The 24746-nt window shown below is 48.5% G+C and overlaps 1 protein-coding gene across 1 annotated transcript; it reads right to left on the minus strand.

Annotated features, from left to right (window-relative positions):
• Positions 1-386: 386 nt before the first annotated feature.
• Positions 387-24448, minus strand: ACAT1 (acetyl-CoA acetyltransferase 1). Its single transcript, XM_044257716.1, has 12 exons — positions 24327-24448; positions 15990-16037; positions 14365-14482; positions 13904-13999; positions 13581-13681; positions 6904-7047; positions 6319-6469; positions 5462-5557; positions 4062-4175; positions 3015-3079; positions 1058-1215; positions 387-695 (listed from the first exon to the last, which is right to left on the minus strand). The coding sequence occupies exons 1-12, from the start codon at positions 24396-24398 to the stop codon at positions 575-577; spliced, it is 1284 nt and encodes a 427-aa protein (XP_044113651.1). The 5' UTR covers positions 24399-24448; the 3' UTR covers positions 387-574.
• Positions 24449-24746: the final 298 nt, after the last annotated feature.

Genomic DNA, 24746 nt, shown 5'->3' on the forward strand with positions numbered 1-24746 from the left:
TGGGAAAGGAGCTTCGCTTCTCGGAACCACTGCTGAGGTGGGTGCACTTTGCTGCTGTAGTAATCCAGAGGCCAAACCCTAGGATTTTCTGACCCACTACCCCCCAGTCCTGCATGCTAATATTGTGAGAAGTTGTCCCCACTAGACCTGAGCACATGGATCTATTCTGTTTCCAGCAACACTGTTCTCACTTTCAGGAGTCTGATAAAGCTCAGTCAGCTCTACCTGATGTTCACTGACCTGACCTCCGACCAGCCTCAGAATGTAATTGATGATTTGTTCTGTAAAACGGAAGCATCTACTTCTAAGTTACTAAAAAGTACACACTGGTGTTTCAGGTAGTACAGCTTTCTAACAACTACTTTGAACTAAAGATTACAAAAGACTTAAAGCAGAAGAAAACATTTATTTATAATTTCAAAAAGGTTTGAGGATTGATCTTATCATATTGTAAAAATGTTAGAAAAAATAGAAAATGAAACAGATGGGCGTATATAAGCCGACCCAGGTAGTGAGTCATACTGATTACAGCAGACCTTTGTGGCCACGGAGGGTTGTTTCAGACACGAGCTGCCTACAGCTTCTGGATCAGCAGGGCAGACGCCCCTCCTCCTCCATTGCAGATACTGGCAAGACCGTACTCCCCTTGCTTCAGGGCATGAACCATATGAACGACAATCCTGGCTCCAGACATCCTAGGAAGAAGAAAGCATTTGTGTTCTTTCATAAATTAAATACCTAATCAAAACAATTCCCATTCCAATTTCTCTTGAAAAGCCTGTTACATGTTTTAAGAACTATTACAGTTTTTTTTAAAGCCCAAGCGTACATTTTAATCTTAAGACACTATTAGTTCTCAGGCAACAAATGCGGCAGATCTGTATTCAGTGTTAGATCCTATCAGAAATGGTGTTCACCTTTCGAAGGACAGATGGGAAGGAAACCAGTTCAACCAGGAGTAACAGGATTAGCATGAGGCGGTTAAGATTTAGACAAAAGTAGAAGGCCATTATGAAGCCATTAGCCTAGACAGAGAGACTTGTCTGACTTCACCTACCCGATGGGATGTCCCAGAGAAACTGCTCCTCCGTCGATGTTCACTTTGTGGGGATCAAGGTCCAGCATTTTAATGTTTGCCAGCACAACCAAACTGAAGGCTTCATTCACTTCCCACATCGCAATCTCCTCTTTCTTCAGGCCTGCATCTTTAAGAACCTAAAATTTTTTAACAATAGATTAACAGTCAAAACTTATTTTCATTGTTTTTTGGAATTCTGCAGTCTGGGTTTTTAGTTCCTGTGATGCAAGAGATATTTAAATATGGAGTTTCTTAGTTTTCAGGAAGAAGAACCTTTTCATTTTCGGATTTTAATGTCTCACTGCACTGTGAGCAAAGAATTCTGTTTGCATTATTTATTTTTTGCAGCAATAGAAAAAAACCTAGATTTTCTTGAACAGTCTATGGATATCTGAAAAGAACATGTGTTCTCTATTTGGGGGTTTTAACTTGATCATCTTAAAATCTTTTTTACTACTTTGATCAGTTGTAGATTCTTTATCTGTCAAATGAGAGAGATCTGTTAGTTTCTGCTGTTAGTACGGTGGTTTTTCTCTGCATCTCCTAGTTTCTCCTGTATAAAAGCTGCTGTGGAGTTATATGGGCGCAGACATTCTTAGCTGTGATATCCTCACTACAAATTATCTCAAGTCTTTCTTTAATTCTGAGCAGTTCGTCAGCTATGCAGGAAGATGTTCTAAAATTCTGCTACTATCCTTTTTTTTTTTTTGAAAGAGAGATCACAAGGAGGCAGAGAGGGGTGGGGGGAACAGGCTCCCTGCTGAGCAGAGACACCCCCCCCCCCAATGCAGGGCTCAATCCCAGGACCCTGAGACCATGACCTGAGCTGAAGGCAGAGGCTTAAGCCACTGAGCCACCCAGATACCCTGTTTTCCTTTTATTTAAAAATTGTTGTGAGAATTAATAAAAGTAACTGGGAACTCTTCCCGCCCGCCCCCCCCCCTCCCCGCCCTTCCTCTCTCCCTGCAGCAGGCTCTGTGTTACAGGCTGTACAGCTCCCACAACGAGACAAAACCCGTGTGGCCCCTTCCCTGGCCCTCAGTCAAGCCGGGGTCAGGACTAGAGCTCCGCCTTCAGAACCCAGACCCGTTTCTCCTTGCTGTCCTGGGCGATGCATTCACTTTCTGAAGCTGTTCTTCTCTTCCTCTCTGAACCCTGCCACCCCATCATTTCTGATCCTTTCTTCCCATAGTCCTCACTGATTTCTGCTCTTTCTGGGTGTTGCTGTCAGAAGTCCCTTCCCTGGGTGAGGCCCTTTCCTTCCAAAGGGGAGTATTTGCTGGAATCTTCCAGGCTCCTTCAGCACCGTCTCTTCCTGTGACCCTGTAGCAACTTCCCTTAGAGACAGTGACTGCTTGGAGTACATAGGTTTTTTGTTTTTAGTTTTACTCTAAGACCAGCTCCCAGCAATTTCCTTTTGGAATGGAGACCTCTCCTAGTACTGCGTTACTTGCTTTGAATTCTAGACCCAGGACCTTCAGTACTCTCCTTTGCCACACCAGCCTCCCACTCTGTGGCCCACGCCAGGGGCGAGTAAGCATCCTACCTAAAAATAATTCCAGACTTTGCGTCGGTTTCACTGAGGCTCTAGTTTGTGGGCTGCTCAGACTATTTTCAGAAGTTGGAAGATTTGGGGGCCTTTCAGTGCCTCAGGCAGTTAAGCATCTGACTTCAGCTCAGGTAGTGATTTCGGGGTCCTGGGATCCAGCCCCGTGTTGGGCGTCCCACTCAATGGGGGAGGCTGCTTCTGCCTCAGCCCCTCCCTCCATTCATGCTCTCTCTCAAATAAAATTTAAAAAAAAAAATTTGGTTTCAAATCTTCCTATCTATCTCTAGGCTTCTGCAGACGAGTAACATTTAAAACCCCAACCTCGCAGTTCTGCTCTAAGAGAAGCCAGCACGATGTGGTAATGACTGCCCCGCACTGGGTTCTCACCTTCGGTACAGCATACGCAGGCGCAACTGGGAAATCAATGGGTTCAACAGCAGCATCAGCAAATGCTTTAAAAAAAAAAAAAAAAAAAGTCATTAAAACCTTTTTTACAAGTGATATGTCATGTATCATGTGCAGAACTGCAAGCTTCCTAACTCCGATCATACATGGAAATGTAGCTGTTCCTGTTCTAAGACTCTCAGCTTTAAAAAATTAGATCCATCACCTAGGCCACGGATTTTCCAAAGCAGGGGGCTGGGGGAATTGGCCTCCAGGGACACTGGCATTAGCTAGACAAGATGTAGGTGCTGCAGTGGGTAGAAGGCCCCTTCCTGCAGCATCCGGGGGGGGGCAGAGGCGACCGGGCGTCCTCCAGCGTGCAACACAGCCTCCAGAAAAGGAATTACTGGTTGCAGAATGTCACAAGCGCTGAGGTTAGGAAACCGCGCTCCCAGCTGAAAACGAGGGGGTGCCTGAGTGGCTCAGGGGGTTCATAAGGCATCGGACTTGGTTTTGGCTCAGGTCACCATCCAAAGGTAGTGGGACCGCCTGGGTTCCGCACTCAGCAGGGAGTCTGCTGGTCCCTGTCCCCCTGCTCCTCCTCCTTTCTCTAATAGGTAAAATCTTCTAAAAAAAATAAAGTAACAAAATGGTATTTGTTAAACTTGCTCACAAGGTGGATTTTACAGCTAAAAATGTTTAAGGAGATGAAGGGTGTGGCAGCCACATAGTTAAATGCCAAAATGTCTCGACTTCTTATTTCTAAACCCCTACCTTCATATTCTTTTTCTTCTAGGCGGCTACCTCTCCCCTGCATGCCAGGACCACGTACCTCCTACCCCCACTCAGCAGACAGGCTAGGAAAGATCTAACGCTTACTCTTCTACAAAATGAATGATAAAGGAGCTTCTAACTCAAAATACGAGCGACTGTCACACCGAACCACCCAGAGAGAAGGAGCCGACCGCAACGCTGTGTGACCAACACGGAAACTCCGTTTCAGGAGGCTTCGAGGGGCTCAGGAGGAAAGCGGTTGGCAACACGCGCTACCTGCTACTCTGGCCAGCGGCCTGACGTTGAGCCTCCGGGCCGCGTCCGCAGTCATGAGGAGCAGGGCAGCCGCGCCGTCGTTGAGCGTGCTCGCGTTGGCCGCGGTGACTGTGCCTGGAAGCAGCAGTGAGCGTGAGGCCTCGACTCTTCACACCACGTTCATTTGGTTCAACTGACTGAACTCCTGGGGGCACCACGGGGGCTGCTGGGTGCGCGGGAATGACCAGGATGTGTGGAGACGATGCCCGCTTTCAGGAGACCCACACCTGGCTAGTTCTGGCTGGTTTTCTACCCCTTTGTTCACAGCTCGCTCAGCAACACTGACGGCAGGAGGGAAGTACCGGCTTACGAGGCTGCCCAGGTAAGGACTAGCGCGCTGCTCTTTCTTCCCAGAGTCTACCTTGGCTTATCCACATTAGAGCAGATACTGTGTCAAAACCACATACATCTTGGTTCGCCTGGGTGGCTCAGTGGGTTACAGCCTCTGCCTTTGGCTCAGGTCATGATCCCAGGGTCCTGGGATCGAGCCCCACAGCAGGCTCTCTGCTTCCCTTCCTCTCTCTTTCTGCCTGCCTCTCTGCCTACTTATGATCTGTCAAATAAACAAAATTTTAAAAATAATTTTAAAAAACCACATCCTTCTCTACAATCACTTGAAGTTAAATGTCAAGAATACTAAAAACAACTGGATGTTTTAAATTTTACAGAATGTAAATTATATCACATAAGCTTTTATAAAAATTGTGACCAAGCCCCTATAGTAGATTGCAGCTAAAAATATACAAGTATACTTTTGAAACATAAATTTTACATGGTGCTTTGAAAAAGACTGATCCCTCCCTGTAGCTGGTATTAACAAATTCAAATCAGGAAAAGCAGAAAAAGTAACTTTAAAATCTAATCGCCAATAGATCTACCCATTTTAAAAGCAGCATGGACCACACCTCGAGGATTTCAAAAACATTAACTGAGACACTTGAATCCTGTTTATGGTAGATTTCGACAGTTATTTACTGAGGACCTGCTACAAGTCAGGCACTAGAAAAAAACCGTGAACGACACTGCTGCCAACTTCATCCTCAAAAATCTTATAGGTACTTAACATGTAAACACATTTCATTACAGAATAACCTTTCAAAATGAATTAAATATGAAAAACTGAATTCTATACTCATTCTATAGTCTCTTCCCTAGGATTTCTAGATTGAAGGTATTAAAATTTTTAATATTTTTTGGATAAATATCACTTGTTAATTTCATATGAGCCTTGACATATTGAAAATGCTAAATAACATCTAAATGTTTTCTAGAATTACTTAACTAAAATCCATAGGCAGTTCCAAGAGTAGAGGTAGTATATTAACTCCACTTTTTGCCACGGTTCATTTCTTCGTACTAACCATTTTCTTTCTGGAAAACTGTCTTCAGCTTTGGGACTTTGCTAAAGTCAACCCGTTTATATTCTTCATCTTCTTTCACCAGGACATCTGGTTTACCTGCAGTACAAGTCTCATCAGCAGTCAGGACAATGAGTCCCTCAGTAAGACACAGCCAATGTACCCCTTGCACCACCCCAAGTCAACCCTACTTGAGAATCCACCACCTACCCTCTCTCTGTTAGGGACTTGTAGAGTTTCTTAAGTAGTTTAACATTTTAAATCTTTGATGGCCCCATCCCATTCTCTTGTCTCGCCCTTTTTAGATCACAGCTCACAGATCCCAGCCACTTTCTGACTCCAGGGCTGGATAAGCTCTAGTAATTCTACCATCCTGAACCTCATCATTTCTCCGTGGAAATGGAACCTAAACCAGTTTAATGAGTCTTCATGCTGAGTCCCTGCTGGAGCAGACGAGGAATCCTCCCTGCTCAGTGGCAGAGAGCCTTCAGATGGGACCCGGAGATGGAGACGGGACAAAAAGACACAGCTCCCAGAGCTGCTGCCATGCGGCCTTCAGTCCTGGGAGGTGCCCCCCAAAGCCTGCCTCCTCACCTCAAAGGCTAATAAACTGTCACTGATACTAGAAAATTTATAATAAATATAAATATATTTCTCAAATTGGGAACATTATTAGTGGTATTTGTAGCTGAGCTGGAAGTGGATGTGAAATTGGGTGGAATTACATTGTAACTGGACAGCATTTCCCTCTGTTAACCATAAGCAAAAGTATGTGTCCTCAGGTGAACAAAGATAAAAATGTACTAATCTAAAACAATTTTTTAGCATAAAAAACCTATATTGGCTCATGATCCCTCTACCTTTTACTGTAATTGTGACAGGGATAACTTCATTTCCAAATTTTCCTGCTTCCCACGCTGCTTTACTCCTGGTGTAGGAGTTAATCGCGTATGTGTCCTGTTCCTCTCGTGCAATGTTCATCTTCTTCGCAGTATTCTCAGCACAGTTCCCCTGATAAAAGATGGAATTCTTAAAAACAAATTCACTTTGCAGAACTTATAAAATATCTATTAACTTGCATAACATAAAACTGGTGAGCCATTAAACATAGTTTCTTAAAATACACTCTTTCTGTACTAGGTCATTTTTCACTCAGGTCTCATCTTTAGATACTTCAGTGAGTCCAGAATTTCTATTTCAAAGGTAAATAATTAAATAGCTACAGAATCTATAATCAGAAGTCAGAACACTCCCTATTCCAGTGTGGGCCAGCGGATTCAACACCCAAGTCAAACTGATGTGGGGAGCTAAGAAATGTGTTCCTGAAATGAATGGCGAAAATCAACATTTATGGAGCCCACCCTTAAGTTTCTGAATCTGCGTATCTTTAAACATCAAGCAGTCCTGTGTACTAGCTGGGATTTCTCCAAAAAACCAAGCATTACCATATGGATCTTATTGTAGACATCCGTCAGCCCATCTTTCACAATCAAATCTTCCAGCTTGACACCACCGTACGGCGTGGCTCCTCTGCTCATGACGTAGGGAACATTGGACATGCTCTCCATCCCGCCTGCCACCATCACATCCTGCTCAGCAGCGAAAACAATGTCAACTCCAACAGGACCTACAGCCATGGATGCCCACCACGCAGCCACCACCAACACGCTTCCGTGGGCCTGGCTAGGCTGCTACACAGTGGGCACGGAGGCACCCTCTCTGAGCCAGATGAAAAGAAATGGTCTAAAATGTCAGGATATTTAAGAATCAGGTATCCTAATAAAGCAGCTCTTCCCCATAAGCAGTTTGAGGAAGTGCCCCTTGCATACCCTATAATGGACAGGACAGCGTGGGTATTGGAGCAAGGGCTTCACTAGAATCAAGAATTATAAAGACCATGCAAGAAAGAGCACACAACCAACAAAATCATGGCCAACAAATGGTAGTATGACTCCTCTGTGCCTCTCCTCTACAAGATACAGCATGTTCTCACCACTGTTAAGTTGCTTACCAGCTGGCGTGCTGCGTACATGGGGAGGAACTGGAGAGTATTAGGATACTGTGCCAAAAGAGTTTCAAGCAGTGGTGTTTAATGATGTAAAAGAGTTACTATTTAGGAGGAAATGTAGGACTGGTGCTCTGATGGGCCTGGACTCTGAGGTTTCAGAGAGGTGGAGACAGCAACCCAAGGAAAGGCCTCAGCAGGAGAAAAGGAGCTGTGCCCCAGAAATAAGACACCCAGTTTGGCCAGGATGTAGATTAGCTAAAGACCTCGTAAAAGAAAGCCCTGGAAAAGTAAGTTGGCTTGAGCATGTGCCAGCGTTAGCATTTTGCATGTGGCTATTAGAGATTTTGGCATAAACACTGGATTCTACAGTTAATGAAGGTTTAAGCGACTATGATGAATGTGTCCTGACAGGGCTGGTAGTAAATGTGTGCTTTATTGACAGTCCTGTCCCATAGGCCAGTGTTTGAGAATTGGCTTCCTTCTGCCTCTCTTCCCTTCAACCATCCCCGAATCTGGAGATTTAATACCACCTGAAAAGACAAGGTTTTATTACTCCTGGTTTTGGTAAAGTTGCTTACAGCAAAGGTGAAGCTGAAATAAATTTCCTGTACATGAAGCCAGAACTTGGCAAACAGTGGTCCCTGGCTTCCAGCATAGCAGAAAGGGCAAGGTAATACTCAGTAGGCAGCAGTTCAAGGGTTTTTTGAAGGCAACCGGCCTTAGGCCACTTGACTCTGCTGTTTTCAGTTTGTCCGTATGAAAAATATGACTCAATACTTCCCAAGCACCTGCCTTACAAGTGAGGCAATGTTTACACTGCTTGAGCAAATGTCTGGCTGCTTGGGCAAAAGCTGCTGGTCCACACAGGACTCCTGATGACTGCAGGGGTCAAGGACACAGCGGAAGGATGTGGGGAAAACCTCCAGTGCCCACCCACAGGATTCTTGCCTCCTTAATAACCTGTTCACAGTCCTGGCTTGTCTTTGGCCGACTGCAGCAGTCTCATTCAGTTCAAAGTACAGTCAGGAACATGTACCGATGACACTTTATGCAGACAACCCAGAAGATTCCACCCCAAAGTACTAGAGCTCATACAGCAATTCAGTAATGTGGCAGGCTACAGAATCAATGCACAGAAATCAGATGCTTTTTCATACACGAACAGTGAAACTGTAGAAAGGGAAATTAGAGAGTTGATTCTATTTATAATAGCACCAAAAACCTTAAGACACCTGGGAATAAACCTAACCAAAGATGTAAAGGATCTGTATTCGAGGAACTACAGAACACTCATGAAGGAAACTGAAGAAGACACAAAAAGATCGAAGAACATTCCATGCTCATGGATCAGAAGAATAAACATTGGTAAAATGTCTGTGCTGCCCAGAGCACTCTATCCTTTCAATGCCATCCCAATGAAAATACTATCAGCATTTTTCAAAGTGCTGGAATAGTCCTAAAATTTATATGGAACCATCACCAATGAAATGATGAAAAAGAAAAAAGCTGGGAGCATCACGTTGCCTGATTTCAAGCTTTATTCACTACAAAGCTGTGATCACCAAGACAGCATGGTACTGACACAAAAACAGACACATAGGCCAGTGGAACAGAGTAGAGAGCCCAGATATGGAACCACAACTCTATGGTCAACTCCTCTTCAACAAAGCAGGACAAAATATCCAATGGAAAAAGACAGTCTCTTCAGTAAAAGGTGCTGGGAGAATTGGACAACTATGTGTAGAATAATGAAACAGGACCATAAACTCTAAATGAATGAAAGACCTCAATGTGAGACGGGAATCCATCAGAACCCTAGAGGAGAACATAGGCAGTAACCTCTTCAACATCAGCCATAGCAGCTTCTTTCAAGACAGGTCTCCAAAGGCAAAGGAAACAAAAGCAAAAATGAAATTTTGGGACTTCCAAAGGAAACAGTCAACAAAACAAAGAGACAACTCGTGGAATGGGAGAAGATAATTTTGCAAATGACACTAGAGATAAAGGGCTGATATCCAGGATCTATAAAGAACTCCTCAAACTCAACACTCAAAAAACAGATAATCATGTCAAAAAATGGGAAGACATGAACAGACACTTCTCCAAAGAAAGCATACAAATGGCTAACACACATGAAAAAACATTCATCATCACTAGCCCTCAGGGAGATTCAAATCAAACCCACAGAGATACCACCTGACACCAGTCAGAACGGCCAAAATCAACAAGACAGTAAACAACGTGTGTTGGAGAGGATATGAAGAAAGGGGAACCCTCTTAACACCACTGGTGGGAATACAAGTTGGTGCAGCCACTTTGGAAAAGTGTGGAGCTTCCTCCAAAAATTAAAAAGAGAACTACCCGGGGTGCCTGGGTGGCTCAGTGGGTTAAGCCACTGCCTTCGGCTCAGGTCATGATCTCAGGGTCCTGGGATCGAGGCCCGCATCGGGCTCTCTGCTCAGCAGGAAGCCTGCTTCTCTCTCTCTGCCTGCCTCTCCATCTACTTGTGATTTCTCTCTGTCAAATAAATAAATAAAATCTTAAAAAAAAAAAAAGAACTACCCTACAACCCTGCAATTGCACTACTGGGTATTTACCCCAAAGATACAGATGTAGTGAAAAGAAGGGCCATCTGTACCCCAGTGTTCAGAGCAGCAGTGTCCACAACAGCCAAACTGTGGAAAGAGCCGAGATGTCCTTCAGCAGACGAATGGACAAAGTAGATGTGGTCCATATATACAATGGAGTATTACTCAGCCATCAGAAAGGATGAATACCCAACTTTTGCACCAACCTATATGGGACTGGAGGGAATTATGCTGAGTGAAATCAGAGAAAGTCAATTATATGGTTTCAGTTACTTATGGAACATAAGGAATGGCATGGGGGACATTAGGAGAAGGAAGGGAAAAATGGAGGGAGGGAAATCGGAAGGAGAGATGAACCATGAGAGACTGTGGACTCTGAGAAACAAACAGGGTTTTAGAGGGAAGATGGTGGGGGTTTGGGTGAGCCTGGTGATGGGTATTGAGGAGGGCATGGACTGCACAGAGCCCTTCGGGTTATATGCAAAAATGAATCTTCGGACACTGTATCAAGAACTAATGATGTACTGTATGGGGGCTAACATTTAAAAAACCAGGAAAAAAAAGAACCAGGTATCCTAAGACTCCCAGGATCCTTTGCCACACTCAACACTGCTCTAAAAGATGACAGCTGTTCACAGAAATAATCCTACTTCTCTCCTGATCGGCTCTTCCCAGACGGCTGTGGTAACTCTCTACGTGACCATGTGCCACGCATTGCTGCCTCCACCCCGGTGGCATGGACTCACACCCAGGTCACTTGGGCTAGAATGAAAGGCTCCTTGACTCTTCTCCCGGAAGGCCTCTCTCCCCCTTTCTGTCCACTAACCCGCACCTGCCATGAGACCTTCAACCCCGTGCTCGCTCACACCCCCCTGCGCATCCTGCCCCGCCACCAACACGGGAAATACCCGGATCAGGACACGTGGCCCTTCTGGGACGAGATGCCCGTCCTTCTGTTCTGTTCCCCGGTTCCTCGGTAGGGTTAGGGTTTATCAGCGCCACGGCCCTGCCCTGAATAGCTGTACTCCCGGGTCCATCTTCACCAAACACTGCTCCTTTCAGGACCAGAGACCTTGTCACGTCTATCAGAGAGTACTAATCAACTAACCGGTTAGTACAAACCAAGAGAAGAAACTTGTTTGCATATAAGGGCTATTTTAAAACAAATAGTTTAATATAAAACATTAATGGAAGCATTAAAGCCAAGTTATTTTCTCACAGCCTTTAACGAGGAATAGAGACAAATCACGAGTTCCAGACCAAAGAAACCTAAATATTTTGCCAGTTTTGAAATCAAGAGATTCTCACTTACTTCTCATGTAAGTTCTACTCAGTTACTCTAAAATACTGAATATTCCCAGGGGGTGATGGCAATAGTGAGTGACAGAAAATAAGGTATCGATTATTCTTCAATACAAAATAAAAAGTGGCCACTTTCCAAAATATTTCAAAATACTTTGATAGTTAAAAATATTCATTCCGGGAACCTGGGTGGCTCAGTGGGTTAAAGCCTCTGCTTTCAGCTCAGGTCATGATCCCAGAGTCCTGGGATCGAGCCCCCACATCGGGCTCTCTGCTCGGTGGGGAGCTGCTTCCTCCTCCTCTCTCTGCTGCCTCTCTGCCTACTTGTGATCTCTGTCTGTCAAATAAATACATAAAATCTTTTTAAAAAATAAATTTAAAAATTTTTAAAAAATATTCATTCCTAGTATTCCTGTAAGTCAGGTAACTAACTGTACACACGCAGAAATACCAGCCGAAAGCGTCTCCAGGTAGCACAAACAGCATTTGCTAGAAAATCACCGTGAATCCACTGAGAGAAAACTCTCCTTCTCAAACAGTTCCCAGCATGGAAACAATCTCCTCCGATTTCCACTCGCTGCTGTAGCCAAGGCCTAGAACACCCCGTGCTGATGTCACCCTCTGTACAAAGGAGTTCCTTTGCAAAGTGCGCAACTGTACCACTTTTAGGGAAGCATCTGAAAATACCCTCTGGAAATCCTCTGACTCAAACTCTCCTCTTAGTAATCTTTCCAAGGGACCAGTTTGTGCGTGACAAGACTGTTAACGTTCTGTCCACCGGCGATCCCTGCGGGTCCCAGAGCAGGCGCTCAGCTCGCGGGGCGGGAGGAGGGGTCACGCCTGTCTGGCTCCAGACGTGCTGTTCTCACCTCTCCACGGAACCCCTCAGAGCTGCTGTTCAAGGACCATGACCCAGTGACCAAGATGCACGCGTACAGGCACGCGTGGCGCCATCATCTAAAATAGTGAGGAAGGGGAGACCACCTTGATGTCCGGTCCACAAGGGCCCAGAAAATACGCTTTCGTTACTCAGGTCAGGAGAACACGAGCACGTGCTCACGGAGAAAGATCCCGCAGGCATTCCGTGGGGTACCGAGTTTAAGCAACTTGCCCGGAGTCTCTCTGCTCGCACTGGCAGAACACACAAGGCAGCGGGAGAGAGAACAAAGACCGCGTTTCACACGCGTCATTTCCGGGCCCGCCCGAGCACGCGCGGTTTACGGTAACGCGTCAGCCCCGTCCACGAGGGGGCGCCCCAGCCACTCCCCCTCTCTGCGCAGGGACTGGAAACACAGCCGGGGAAGCGTGTCCGCAGCGCACCCTCCGGGGCTCCGGCGCGTGCGGGCCGCGGTCCACACACACCTCCTGGGTCACACCCGAGACCCCGAGAGGCCAGAAGGCACCAGAGGCGACGAAGACCCCCGCTGTCCTGTCTCAACCATGCAACCTTGCCGGCCAGTCTCAACCTCACCCTCTTCACACGCGAAAGGAAGGGCTCAGACGCCCCCACTCTCCGTTCCGCGGTCCCAGCCCGGGCTCCTCCCGCCGCAGCACGCGCGGACCTCAGGTGAAGACGAGCGGCCAGCGGGGAGCGCGGTGTGACAAGTGAGCGGGGACGCGGCGACTACTGATCGGGCCTCGGTTCTGGGCTCTGCCAGTGACTGGATCCCCAGGGTCAGCACCTTCTTCTCCTCCACGATGCAAACCCTTCCTACTCCGACAAATAAAATCTTTCCTGTTGAGTCCCCAGAATCTCAGAAAAAGACCAAGTAAAGGGTCACCTGAAGACCCAAACCTCTTCACTGAAAGCTCATTTCGGACCCCAGACCCTCGAGGTACCACCTGCGCGCCCCTTCAGATGGAATAGGCAGATCCAGACCCTCACGAGCCTCGGAGGAGGAGGAATCCCACTTCTAAAGCACAAACGTGGGCGCCTGGGTGGCTCAGTGGGTTAAGCCGCTGCCTTCGGCTCAGGTCATGATCTCAGGGTCCTGGGATCGAGTCCCGCATCGGGCTCTCTGCTCGGCAGGGAGCCTGCTTCCTCCTCTCTCTCTCTCTGCCTGCCTCTCTGCCTACTTGTGATCTGTCTCTGTCAAATATATAAATAAAAATCTTTAAAAAAAAAAATAAATAAAAAAATAAAGCACAAACGTGCTGCGACTTCCAGCATCTCTGAACACCGCCTGTTATTTGGTTATAAAATGGGAACGAAGGCGCTTCTTACCTGGTGTCCACACATGAGATTCTGCGAGGCCATCATGATGGCTTTCATGCCTGAGGCACACACTTTGTTCACAGTGGTGCAAGGAGTGGAAATTGATAAGCCTGAAACCAACACAAACAAGTCCTTGTGAAAAGCGCGGATACCCTTCCCACACACCTGCAGAACTTAAATTAATACAACAGGGCACGGGAACCTCTAACTCGCCACAGCATCCCTCCTGCCAATTTTAACCGGATTATATGATGCATTTAACATTGACCCAGCCTCCACTCGGCTCTCCCGAACAGCTGACGACGCATCAAAGCAGACTCGGCTCCCAGTACCTGCGCCCAGGGCCGCTTGCCTTGTTGGCGCTTGTCCTTCACCCCCTTGCAGAACGTTTCCCATGTACACCTCCTTCACTTCTTCTTTTGGAATCCCTGATTTTACAAAAACAAAACACATTTCCATATTTTAGTCAATTTAATTAATGGTTACCTAATCAGTTTCAAGACAGTCTACAGCAAGACGGTTTCTTCCTCTTCTCGGCTGACATTCATCCTACATGTAGTACAAGGATTTCCTTACAGGGGAATTTAGAAAGGAGGGCATGGAGTACTTCTAAGTGTTATGTATTCAGTAAGTACAAAATAAGTGTTTGCCCCATTGAAGCACCGCCCACCTCTACACAAAAAGCAAAGCAAGTGGGGTGGCTGGCCAGCTCCGTCAGGAGAGCATGTTTGAGCCCCTTGGGCAGCAGAGCTCACTTGAAAAAACCACCCAGAAGAGCACAGTGGTGACTGACCTGCCTTCTCGATGGCTCCCTGAATTGCAATGGAACCAAGCCTGGTGGCCGGCAGGGAGGCGAGGCTGCCCAGAAAGGATCCAATAGGAGTTCTGGCAGCACTCACTATGACCACTTCCTGGTAAGACAGGAGATGGTAAAAATGATGACATTTAAATATTTTATCCAAACCATCTTTCATGAAATGAATACAACTCAATACACAGGAGACCCCCAACCTTACCCACAAGGGAATCCGTTCTAAGATGCCCAGGGGATGCCCGGCCCTGCAGACAGAACTGAGGCCTGGACGGTGTCCACTCCGGCCTGCATAGCCGCCTTCCCATGAGGCCCCGTGAGAGGGGAGCCAGAGCAGCCCCACAAACACGGATACGGCACCAGGAACCAGATACGGGGCATAACAGCTAATGACAGAACTGAGTGACACGGGCACTGGGCCACTAACTTTCTGAGGAAATCAGGAGGAAACTCATCTCCTTCCAGATCAAGGCGGACCACAGCCAAGCGGAACCATGGAGAAGGGTGACCATTTTATTATTTAGGATACAGACTTTTTTTTTTCCCCCAGACTTTATCGGAGACAGAACACAAGCAGGGAGAAGGACAGAGGGAGAGGGAGAAGCAGGTTTCCTGCTGAGCAGGGAGCCTGATGTGGGGCTCAATCCCAGGCCCTGAGATCATGACCTGAGCTGAAGGCAGACACTTGCAACTGAGCCACCCAGGTACCCCTAGATACGCTTTTTTATGAATGACTATTCACTCAATAAAGATTGAAATAATCTAAATATCTGAATAGCAGTAAGACTAATCAGTTCACTGAGGATGCTTTATGATTAAAGATCTAACAGAAAACCTGAGACAAACCAAGTCTAAAATAAGCACAGATCCTTCCCAGTTGTCCACAGAAGGCTGGAAAACAGAAGAATACATTTCACAGCTACTCCTCAGTGAAAATTTAAGAAACGATTGCTTTACCCGTGTTTACTACAAAATCAAGAACCCTAACGAACGGCTTCCTCCTGAAGGCTGTTCTGGGCTCGGAATCCAGACCTACGGGCAATGTGGGGCTTAACGGGGACTCAGCAGAGTCATAACTTCCTAAATGGTTAATATGAACAGTAATATGAAATTGAAGAAAAAGTAGATAAAAGTTCTCTTAAACACTGTCAAACTCTATTTTAACAATTCCCTCCTTACACTTGCCTTCCATAGTCTCCGACCGAGCTCGGAGACAGTCGCAGACTGCTGAGATCTGGACAGAAGGCTATCGCTACGTCGCCTGAGGAACCCGTCAGACACAGGGCCCCTTGGAAAGTACCACTGTGATCAGACAGCGGTCCTCCCGGTCTAATCCCCAGCCTGGTTCAGTTCCTTTCTTCTAGGATCTTCCAGGTGTCCCTCAAAATACAAGGGTCCCCAAGCGTAAGAAGGAACCCCGCACGGTTTCAGAGAGAATGTGGTTCCATGGGAGACAATGGGGAAGCAGTGGCTGCAGAGCAGGGCCCTAGACCCATATCTTGGCCAGGACCCCACATATATGCAAAGATAAGAATATGCATTCTTTACTGACTATATTTCCCTTTAAATTCTTGAAATTTTAAAGCACAATTTAAGTTTCTACTTACATTCAAAGTGGGTTTTGAAACGTAACTTCGCTCCATGTATCTTATTTCCTGTAATATAAATATTTGTAAAATTATAATGTAAAAAACTTTAATCTACATCATTTAATACTTCTCAGTGGTGGGGTTCTGATTAGTTCTTTCTGCTTCCTTATATTTATTATTTCCACGTTCTACACAGCATGTATCATTTATAATCAGAAAAAATTTGCTTCTTTATACTATGATTAGCTCTTCATTGCAACTGTTTTAACTTTTTTTTTTTTTTAAGATTTTTTGTTGTTGTTTATTTATTTGACAAACAGAGATCACGAGAAGGTAGAGAGGCAGGCAGAGAGAGAGGAGAGAAGGCTCCCTGCTGAGCAAAGAGCCTGATGCGGGGCTCGATCCCAGGACCCTGAGATCATGACCTGAGCCGAAAGCAGAGGCTTAACCCACTGAGCCACCCAGGTGCCCTGCAATTGTTTTAACTTCTGATACCTTTGTAAACTTTAAATCTATAAGCCTTTAAGTATAAGCTTTAGTTTTAAGTTAAATCTTCTAAATTTTTTTTCTAAACTAATTTCAGACCACACGAAAATGTCATTTTTCAAAAAAAATATTTTATTTAACTTAAACTTGCTATTATTTCCTTCAACCACTTCTAACAAATGGATGATTTATCTGAAGCAAACACACCTCATACAAATATAGTCTATCTTGCCAAATAAGTCCTTTCTTTTTTTTTTTTTTTTAAGATTTTATTTATTTGACAGACAGATCACAAGTAGGCAGGGAGGCAGGCAGAGCTGGGGGGGAAGCAGGCTCTGCACTGAGCAGAGAGCCTGATGTGGGGCTCGATCCCAGAACCCTGGGATCATGACCTGAGCCGAAGGCAGAGGCTTAACCCACTGAGCCACCCAGGTGCCCCCAAATAAGTTATTTCTTAAGAAAGAAATGAGTAAGTATCTTCTCCCTACATGTCTATTCTTACCACACCACTTTTACTAACAAATGCCAAAAAGAACAAGCAGAGAAAACCCAAGTCACGGTTCAGAGACCCGACTGATCTAAAACTGGACAGTCTGGGGCGCCTGGGTGGCTCAGTGGGTTAGGCCGCTGCCTTCGGCTCGAGTCATGATCTCAGGGTCCTGGGATCGAGTCCCGCATCAGGCTCTCTGCTCAGCAGGGAGCCTGCTTCCCTCTATCTCTCTCTCTGCCTGCCTCTCCGTCTACTTGTGATCTCTCTCTGTCAAATAAATAAATAAAATCTTTAAAACTGGACAGTCTGCAGGGCAAAGAACAAAGGATAAGTTTTTTTACCCTCTGGAGTCAGAAAGCATAATAAATACTCAAAAATGACACTTATATTTAGACCCTAATCTTGTTGATAGCTGTAAATGGCCAATCATATCTTAGAGCAATAAGCAAGCGTACAAACATCTAAAAGCTAGCCTGACTTAAAGCAAACAACCAATTACAGCTTTCAGTTCGCAACAGAGCACAAAAGAAAGGAGATGTGACCAAGAGTGGCTCTAAGCAGAGAGAACCACTAAAACCACAAGGCATCCTCTCAACACTGATGCATAACGCGTTCAGATGAGAACAGATACATCAGCATCTTCGAGACAGAGGGTGTTACTGGGTCATAGAAGAGAATTTAAGAAAATCCTTTTTCCAATGTTAAGATGACAGAGTAACTCACTTTTATGTAGAAAGTTCATATAAACAAGTTTGTTATAAGAAATAACCTACTTTAGGGGCGCCTGGGTGGCTCAGTGGGTTAAGCCGCTGCCTTTGGCTCAGGTCATGTTCTCAGGGTCCTGGGATCGAGTCCCGCATCTGGCTCTCTGCTCAGCGGGGAGCCTGCTTCCTCCTCTCTCTCTCTGCCTGCCTCTCTACCTACTTGTGATCTCTCTCTCTGTCAAATAAATAAATAAAAAACCTAAAAAAAAAAAAAAAAGAAATAACCTACTTTAATCCTGATTTTTATTCAAAACCATAATCATTACAAAATTCAATGCATCCCCCCCCTTTTTTTTTTAAGATTTTATTTATTTATTAGACAGGTTACAAGGAGACAGAGAGGCAGGCAGAGAGAGGGGGGAAGTAGGCTCCCTGCTAAGCAGAGAGCCCGATGTGGGGCTCGATCCCAGAACCCTGAGACCACGACCTGCCTGAGGTGAAGGCAGAGGCTTAACCCACTGAGCCACCCAGGCACCCAGTGCAGCCCCTCTTGTGAGGAGATGGCTTTTCAGTCTTCATGAGCGAGAGGACAGACTCGCCTCCCACCACCCGGCTCCTCACTTGAGATCACCAACATCACAGGAGGCATCACTGGGAATCTGGAATCCACAAAACAGGGCCCTACACTCCGGCAGCGTTAAAATCTTACTAAAGGAGAAATGTTAAAATCACCCGTACACAGTCCATCCACTGTCTAAAGACAGCTCGGTGAAAAACCGGAGAGGCTGACGAACGAGCCACCCCGGCTTCCACGGAGAAGGCTCCTGGGCGTCGCGCAGGGTCTCCAAATACGCGGTGCCACTGAAACGCTTCGGAAAGGGGTCCCGGTTTGTGTACATTCATCGCTCCCATCATCCAATGTAAACACAACACATGTCACCAACGTGCTGTCACTTTCCAAATGACCTGTCTGTGCAGACCTTCAAAGAAAATGTATCTGCCATCTCCGCCTGTGTCTCGGGAAGCTGGGTCCTAAGTCAGGGGCATGCTTTCCCCGCCGGGAGTCACCGGCGGACACGGCTGTCAAGGGCAGCCCACAGCCGCGCCCGCCCGCCGGGCAGGAGGGCACCTTCACGGGTCAGCATATCTGGGGTGCTGCCGAAGGGTTCCAGCCTGTCACCTGGGATCCAACTTTGAATTAAAGGTTCCCACTTGTACTCCCCAGTATTTGGAAAGTACACTTTTGATGGAAATCAAATGTATCATCCTTTGTGGGCCATATCCAAGCAGCGGATTTTTTTTACAAGTCCCCACTGGTGGCACACATGCCAGTCCCTGCCTCTCCGACCATGCGGCTTCCTCAAAGGGGAGTGAAGGGACACCCAGGCCCCCGTGCCCCCGCCCCCCCACGCCGACAAGCGGACAGGACAGGAAAGGGGAAGACCTTGGCGGGGGCCTGGGTCAGCGGGATGACCGTGGGCTCGGGATCAGCCCGTCGCAGGGGCCGCAGCCAGCCGGCACCACTGCCAACCATGGCCGTGACCGCAGAAAGAACAGCCAGGAGCAAGCAGAGAAGCAACAGGATGGACCAAAATACTCGGAAAGAAGGGAGAGGAGCCGGGCACATAACAAGGGACAAAAGAAGATTCCTCGGTGGCCGACCTCCCCGTCCAGGCTCCGCAAGGGCGGCACCTACCACGCAGCCTCGGGTGCCCCGCGCGGCTGCTGGGCCCGGAGGCCGGCTGCCCTGAGCGAGTCCGCGACGGGATAAGGCTCCTTGCCACCAAGGCCACTTTTCCTGGAACAGCGGCCACCTGCAGCCGAAGCTGCCCTGGCCTCTCCGGCCGGCCCCGCCACCACCAGCTGCCCTTCCACAGGGCCACATCTTCATGTCTCCCCTACTCTGTTCACCCCTGTACTCCCGGATCGTTCCAGAAGCACACACAGGCTCTGCTTCCTCCCACCTGAACCCGCGTTCTCCCCAAGCTGTCCCCTCACTCCCTGGCCCCCAGGGACACGGGTTCCCCACCCAGTGACACGGGGCTCACCTCCCCGCGGCTGACCCCCACCCGAGCCGATGCTGGGTGTCTGCGCTCACTGGGCCGGAGGTTCCCTCCACCCCTGTCCACTCTCTCCCCGCTCTGCTTCCCCGGCTCCTGAACTGGCATCCCTGCCCTCAGCACCTGCCCATGGCCATGTCCCGCCTCCACCTCTCCGCTGACCTCCCGACTCACTCAGTCCCAGGGCCCAGGGACGCCTTCCATGGAACGTCCCACTCACCACACCCTATCCCCCCAGGAAACCGGTTTCTTCCCAGTGCACCCCCCTCAGAGCATCGCACTACCATTTGCCCGGTGCCTGAACCCCAGCCCTAGAATTCACCCTTTGTCCTGCCCTCAGACCCATGTACTCCATCACGGACACTGCCAACTCTGGGTCCAAAACACAGCTCTCTTCCTCCCCCGGCTTTGTCTCCACCACCACCCCCGAGTCCCGTCGCCTCTCTCGCTGGAGTCCACGGGCACCTGACTCACCTCCCATCACCCCGGACTGGACTTCTGCCCGCGGTCCAGTCGGTTTTAAACACATCAACTAGATCTCATCACTGCCCTGGTTCATCCTTCTACGGCTTTCCATCGCTCCCGGAATGACATCAAAACCCTGTCCGTCATTCGGCAGGGACACAGCCCCTCCATTCTTCCAAGGCTCACTTCACTCTTGCCCTGTGCCAGCTGCCCAGCCTACGCTTTGCTTTGTCCTCAACCTGCCCCACCACCCAGAGCCGACACTAACAGCCCATCCCCTGCTCCCCATGGGAGCCGATATCCACTCTCGATGTCCCAGCGCTGAGGACACCTTCCCACAGTGCTCCTTCCCGACCACCCAACGGAAATCGGCCTCCCCTGCTGACAGTGTGTCATCGGTGATAGGCATGGGACGATCACAACCAACAGAAAGAGTGTCCTCTGCGGCCTAGGGCCACTCGGCCGCACCCCCGGCCCTGGAAACCTTACCTGCCTGAGCCAGGCAGGGGCAGGCCTGGCGGCCTCCGCTTCCATGGCACCCAGGGAATGCTCACGTTTTCCAGAACACACAATTCTGTGGCCCCTCGATGACCTGTCTCCACACTACACTGTGAGTTCTGAGAACAGATGTTATTTACTCTCTCCTCGTGACCGTGGTAGACACCAAATAAATATCTGAGCAAAATCCGAAGCTTACAGCAAGTGTGAGCAACAACACTGCAGGCAGGAAGTCCATTCCGAAGCCTGTGAAACAGCTACTGAGCGAGGAGGTGAGGGCCGATGCTACCTGGTACGTGGAGGGGTCACAAGAGGGCTCCTAGGGAGGCCCCCGGGGCAGAGACGGGAGTCATCCAGAGAAGCCCTGGGGAGACCTAGGAAAGGAGCACCTGCCACAGGGAAGGTGGAGAACCAAGGCCTTGAACTATGAACACACTTGGCACAGGAGAGGGAGAGAACGTGGAGCAGGACCACGGGGCCAGGTTTGAGCCCGCGGGTGGTGGCGAAGGATTGGAATATGTCTGTGCAACCAGCCACTCGCATTTACAGGTAAGGAAACGAAGGCACAGTCAGGTCCAGCAACTTGTCCGGAGTCACACAGCCAGTAAGGCGGAGAGCCGGTACTTCAAATCTAAGAGGACTATTTATAGATACATGTGTATGTATCTATATTGAGATACGTACATTTATATGTGTAATAGACACAATGTACATTATACATAGGAGTTTATTAAAAAAATAATAATAAAATTTAGGAAGCAGAGGCCAGTACTTTCCAAAGTACTGCGCTATCTTTCAGGAACTAATGATTTGCTTATGATATACTTTCCTGATCAAGTATGTCAACAGGAACACTAACGTTTCTTTATTCCACTGCAGAAACAGGTAGAACCACCGAAGACAGGCAAATTAAGAGAGAACATCTACAAGCCAAAATACCTGTAAAAATGAGCCAAGTGAGTTAGAAATTGAGCCATAATCAATGAAAATATTTTGAGAAAACTGATTAAATCATTTTTGGACCTTTTCAACTTCTAAGTATACAGAGCTTAGCAGTTAGTATCTACAATATCTTGTGTTTATACCTATTATTGTCTGTGTAAGGAAAGCAAAATTCCCTTACATAAAACAGTAATACCTCAAGTCTGTATTTTTTTTTCTTTTCCTTTTTTTTTTCCTTTAGGAAAGAGAGAGCACAGGGGATGGAGGCAAGTGTCAGAGAGAGAACCCCAAGCAGGCTCCACACCCAGCAAGAAGCCAACATGGGGCTCCATCCCACAACCCATGAGATCATGACGTGAGTGAAAACCAAGAGTCAGACGCTTAACTGACCCACCCAGACCCCCCCATCAAATCTGTATTTCGTAAGTTCTTTATAAAGCTCTCCAAGTATTAAAAGAGTTTTGCTAATTTCAATCAACAATTCTCATTTAGGTATTTCATTTATATAATTCCCTTCTTTAAATCCTACCTAACCCTTTTGTTATATTAAATTTTTATACCACTAAGTGCTCTGTTATGGGTTGAATTGTGCCTCCCAACCCTGCCAAAAAAGAAGTCCTAATGCCCAGTACCTTAGGATGTAACTTTATTTATAAATGTTGGTCTCTACAGAAGTCATCAAGTCAAGATGAGGTCATCAGGGTGGCCCTAATCCAGTATAACTGATGCCCTCATAAAAAGAGAAAATTTGGGGGCACGTGGGTGGCTCAGTGGGCTAAAGCCTCTGCCTTCAGCTCAGATCATGATCTCAGGGTCCTGGGGTCTAGTCTTGCATCTGCTCAGCAGGGAGCTTGCAGGCGGTAGAGATTAGCACCAGGAAGGCCTTAGGACACATAGGGCCCCCTGACAGACCCTGGGATGTGTGCACCCACAAGCGTCAGCCCCACAGCTACACAGAGGAGCAGAGGGAAAGGAACCGGGAGCAAAAAGGCTGAGGACTGGCACAATGCAAGAAATTTTTTTAAAGTCTGAATATTAAAACAAACGATAACCTGGGGTCAAAACAGCAAAACAGAGAAGTTTGAAGGAGTATCAAATGCAGTAAAGATCAAGAGGATGAAAAAAGAAATACACATGCACCCAAAAAAAGCACTGGCATTCTTCAAATGAGGGGCACAGAACTCTACCACCAGAGGCTTAAAGAGAAAGGGGATATACTTAAAAAAAAAGAAAAAAGAAGTCGTTACAGCTGGAAAGGTGACAAGCTCCTATATAGGCAGACCATAAGGCAGACTTTGTATCTGAAGGAAAAGGTCAAAGAGCCAGTATGATGGGTGAAGGTCAAGTTCCATTCAACAAACTGACACTGAATATGGCAAATCCTGTTACAACAGGTTTCCAGTAAACCACCACTTATTTCAAATTACAACCAATACTGATTCCTAGAATTCAATCAAATGAGTACCATAAATCATTTGCTGTAAAACCTAGGGCGCTTCCCATCAGCAACATGTGTTTGGATCCTAAGTTCTTAATTAAACTGTAAATTAAGAGGGTTCTGCAATCGTTTTTGGCTTTTTGAGAGGACCTAGTTCATCTAGTTCACCTGGTCAACACCGGTTGAAACCCAGGTTAACCTCGTTATACTTTCCTGACTTCCCAAACCATTGCAGGAACTAACGAGAACTGATGCAGGTCCACGTCCCAGTTCCGCTCTGCGCTACCTTAGACGGGGAAGGAAAGAAAAAAACGCCTCTTTGTGGAAACCCTCTCCTCCTGACTTTCCCCCAGGATTACCGTGACTCCTCCACGTCCTCCTGGCCACTCCCTCCAAGTTCCACATTTCTGCTCTCACAGACCTGTCCGCGGCTGCTACGTCCCATCTCCTCCGGCCAGCACGCGGCTCAAGTTGCTTCACGCGGAAACCATGCCCCCCACACCCCGCACCGCAATCCTGCGTAACCTCGGGCTGCGACACAACCCGAAACACCAACGGTCTCACCGACTTGCGTCAAATTCTCGTACCACGCGGGCGGCTTTCGAAGCGTCCGACCCGGAGCCACCCGGCAAAGGCACCTTCGCCCGCCACGCCCTCAGCCCTCCACCACTCCCAGGTTTCGCAAATCTAAGACGCAGGCGCCCTGGTTCTGAGCCTCTCGGGAGGACCGGCTCCCTTTCAGGGCCGTGGCCCCGCGTTCCCTAAACACGGCGAGCGGGAGCGGAGCACGCCGCCGGACGCCCTCCGGGCGCAGCAGCGAGCACACCCCGCTCCTCGTGCGCGGAGCAGCCCCGACTCTCCCCCGCGAGGGTCAGGTCGCATCCGAGCGGGGCATCTTCCCCCCTCGGGCCTCACGCCCGCAGGCCCGCCGATGCCCTAGAGCACGAGCACTAGCACGACGCGAACGAAATCCCGGAGAAGGCGGACGGCGCGGACTGCGGGCCAGGCAGGACCCGGACTGGGCCCTTCTGGCTGCCGAGGTCCGTGCCCCGTGCCACCCACGGGCAAGCGAGCAGCGGACCGCGGCGGAGGCCCCGAGAACGCCCGGCACGCACCGGGGCCAGGGAGCGGCGCGCGTGCGCGCGTGCGCGGCTCCGGTGGGCTTCCCCGCGCGGGCCCGCGGCCTACCCCCCGGACTCCCAGCGCCGCGAGCTGGGACCCTCCCAGCCAGGGGTGCCGGCGCGCCGCGACCCGGGCCCGAGCCCTCCTCACCTGCAGCGGCCTCTGGAGCAGGCGACCGCGCCCCCGGGCGCTACAGCGCAGAAGGGCCGCCAGCACAGCCATGGCCGCCGGGCGTCTAGACACACTCAGCAGCGGGAGACTCCGACACCCGCAGCCAAACCCCGGCGCCGCGGCCCCGCCCTCCCTGCTCCCGCCCCGCCCTCTCCAATAGCGGCCACGGACGGCGGCGGCGTGCGTGGCTATTGGCCGGCAGGAGGGGGCGGGGCGGGGCAGGGCCTGGGCGGACAGATTTGGCCTGAGCCGCCCACAGTCTGGCCAGCACGTGACAGGCCGCTGGTCCCTCTTCCCCACTTCTGACCTTGCCGGGTCGGTGGGGCAGGGTCACCTGGCGTTTAACGCTCACGGAGCCGTCTTCTCCCACTCAGACCCACCCGGCTTATTCACATGTTG

Source organism: Neovison vison, chromosome 7, assembly GCF_020171115.1.
Source record: "Neovison vison isolate M4711 chromosome 7, ASM_NN_V1, whole genome shotgun sequence".
NCBI classification, from domain to species: Eukaryota; Metazoa; Chordata; class Mammalia; order Carnivora; family Mustelidae; genus Neogale; species Neogale vison.

Bases quoted from the DNA above. Each gene is read 5' to 3' on its own strand.
- ACAT1 (XM_044257716.1), bottom strand. From the start codon at position 24,398: ATGGCTGTGCTGGCGGCCCTTCTGCGCTGTAGCGCCCGGGGGCGCGGT. The intron at 7,048-13,580 runs GTAAGAAGCGCC...GCTGCTGAGCAG, and splicing joins ATCTCATGTGTGGACACCAG to GATGTGATGGTGGCAGGCGG. The intron at 6,470-6,903 runs GTAATGCTTGGT...ATCTTTTATCAG, and splicing joins TCTACAATAAGATCCATATG to GGGAACTGTGCTGAGAATAC.